Below are 2,747 nucleotides of genomic sequence, written 5' to 3'. Positions count from 1 at the left end.
GAGAGAGAGAGAGAGAGAGAGAGAGAGAGAGAGTGAGAGAGAGAGAGAGAGAGTGAAAGTGAGAATGAAACTGGTTACATTCAGTGGAAGCCACTGCAATATAAAAACTACACTTTCATGCTCTGATATGTTCTGTGGATGGTGATGATGATAATCATCATCATTATCACAAATGTAATTGCATACATACCCTGATTTGTGCTTGGTATTTCTTGAGGTTCTTCTCGAGTTCAGCTTTGCCTCTGTTGGAGCCATCAAGAGCGATTTCGAGTTCATTGATGTCTTGTTCCAATTTTTTCTTAATGCGCATGGCCTCAGCTTTGCCTTTGGATTCAGCTTCAAGACTGGCCTGCATGGATTCCATAGCACGTTGGTGGTTACGTCTGAGAACGAAAGTGAAAGTGAAAGTTAAGTTTAAAGATCAGTGTTTCCTTTAGATGTTAATGTACAAAATTAAGTGATGCTAGCAATGAAGTATTGTAATGATACTAACGAGTATGTTGTAATCTAGAAGTAGCTATAATCGTTTTTATTTCTGTTATCATTGTTTTCCAGCAGGTTAGCCCAAACTGGATAGACCTCCTATGTCAAAAAGCATTCAAGTTCTAATCACCTTGTCGTTTTTATATGAATGTTTTGATGATGATGATAATAATAATAATAATAATAATAATAATAATAATAATAATAATAATAATAATAATAATAATAATAATAATAATGGTTTCTGATTTTGGCTTAAGGTCAACAACTTTGAAGGGAAGGGGTTAGCAGATATCATTAGCCCAAATACTTGGCTGGTATTGTATTTTATTGATACTGGAACAATGAAAAGCACAGTTGATCATTGCAGGATTTGAACTCAGAATGCAGAGTTAGAAGAAGTATTGTAAGGTATTTTGTTTTAATAATTTTGTTTTAATAATTGTTTTAATAATTCTGCCAATCCATCACCCTTAAATACTGGAACTAACATCAACATCAATAGGACCAGATCTACATTCGACTAAATATCTTGTCTTTTGGTGGCAAGGCTGAATACTCTATCCTATTTAACATCACAACTAAGTGTTTTGTTAAGGTTGAGTGGTTATGCTTTTGACACAAGGCCAGAAATTTGTGGGGAAGTGGATGAGATGATTATATCAATCCCAGTGCTTAACTGATGTTTTATTTAAATGTTAACTTCAGTAGGGTTTGAACCCAGAAAACACTGAGCCAGAACAGCTATTACTGCTCACCTTGTGTTGTCGAATTCCTCTTCTTTCTCTTGCAATCTTCTGTCAATCTCCTGGCGGATTTGAGAGATTTCAAGAGTAGAACGCATGACCTTGGCTTCCTCTTGTTCGAGTGCAGCTTCAGCCTCTTCAAGTGCAGCTTGGAGTTCTTCCTTCTCAAGGGCAAGACGTTTGCGGGCCTTTTCAATCTCATGGGTGTTGCGGCCACCCTCACCAAGTTGGTCAGTCAAATCGTGGATCTCGTCTGGATAGGAATAATAATAATAATAATAATAATAATAATAATAATAATAATAATAATAATAATAATAATAACGATGATGATATAACATAGCATGTCCTGGTGACAATAGGATGGGAGAGAGAGAAGAAAAAAGTGAACAACTACAACAAATTGAAGTGGAAAATACACAGGTTGTAGGCAATGAAGAAAGTGGATGAGATACCAATAGTGATTGGTGCACTTGGAAGTAACAGCACTCAACTACCAATCTGGCTCAAAAAGGTGAGTACAAATGTAAAGGTAGAACACCTATGAAAATCATTATTACTTGGATCTGCAAGAGTTTTTTTGCAGAGTTCCTGAAACATGATCAGTAAACAAGTGTCACCTTAGTTTGCTGGCTGTGGGCAGCTGACACTTTCAATCATACCCAGCAAAATAAAGCTGAGATTTTTCATGATATAATAATGATAATAATAATAATAATAATAATAATTGTTGCTTTAGGTACCAGGCCAGTGGTTTTAAGGGAAAGGCCATTGACCCCGGTATTTCATTAGTACTATATTTTATTGATACCAGAAGGATGAAAGGTAAAGTTGACTTTGGCAGGATTTGAACTCGGAATGTAAAGAGCCAGAATAAATAAATAAATAGTATATGGCTCTAACAATTCTGCGTATCCTTTAATTTGTTGCATAGGTACAAAGCCAAAGATTTTTTTGTGGGGAGGAACAGTTGAATTTATCAACCCTTCAGTACTTTTGGTAAAATCAAACATTCAGAACATTCAATCAGGACAGACAGACAGACTTACCAGCGAGATTCTTGTTCTCCCTCCTCAAAGACTCCACTGTGTCGCCAACCTCTTCACATTGTGCTCTCACGCGGAATAACTCTGCAGAATAGCCACGGGCTTCCTTCTGTGCGTTCTCCAATTCAGCCTGGAGGTCGTTGGATTTGTGTTGCCATTCGCTGATGGTCTTATCGAATCCACGTTGTTTCTTCTCAAGATTGTTAGCATGGGCGGTGGACTGTGTGTTGGTAAATAGAGAGAGAGAAAGAGAAAAATAGTATTAGTTTGTGGTATGAGAAAGATATACATGCATATATATATGTGTTAATGCATATGTATATATATATACATATATATATTATATATGTATGTATATATTCAGCTAAAGAGTAACAATTGTAAAAATAAGCAGTAGAGCTACATATATATATATATATAACCAAAAATGGCTTTGACAAAAGTAGCATTAATTTTTTCAGGTCATCCAATT

At 35.8% G+C, this 2,747-nt stretch overlaps 1 protein-coding gene across 1 annotated transcript in view; it reads right to left on the bottom strand.

Moving 5' to 3' along the window:
• LOC106872354 (myosin heavy chain, striated muscle) overlaps nucleotides 1-2,747 on the bottom strand; it is a 99,292-nt gene that overhangs the window by 12,473 nt on the left and 84,072 nt on the right. The window contains 3 exon segments of the mRNA XM_014919319.2: nucleotides 31-383; nucleotides 1,242-1,482; nucleotides 2,279-2,495. Coding sequence (XP_014774805.1) covers nucleotides 31-383; nucleotides 1,242-1,482; nucleotides 2,279-2,495 — 811 coding nt within the window.

The sequence above is a fragment of the Octopus bimaculoides genome, chromosome 29, assembly GCF_001194135.2.
Source record: "Octopus bimaculoides isolate UCB-OBI-ISO-001 chromosome 29, ASM119413v2, whole genome shotgun sequence".
Classification (NCBI taxonomy): domain Eukaryota; kingdom Metazoa; phylum Mollusca; class Cephalopoda; order Octopoda; family Octopodidae; genus Octopus; species Octopus bimaculoides.
This window is presented reverse-complemented; position numbering and strand designations above follow the sequence as displayed.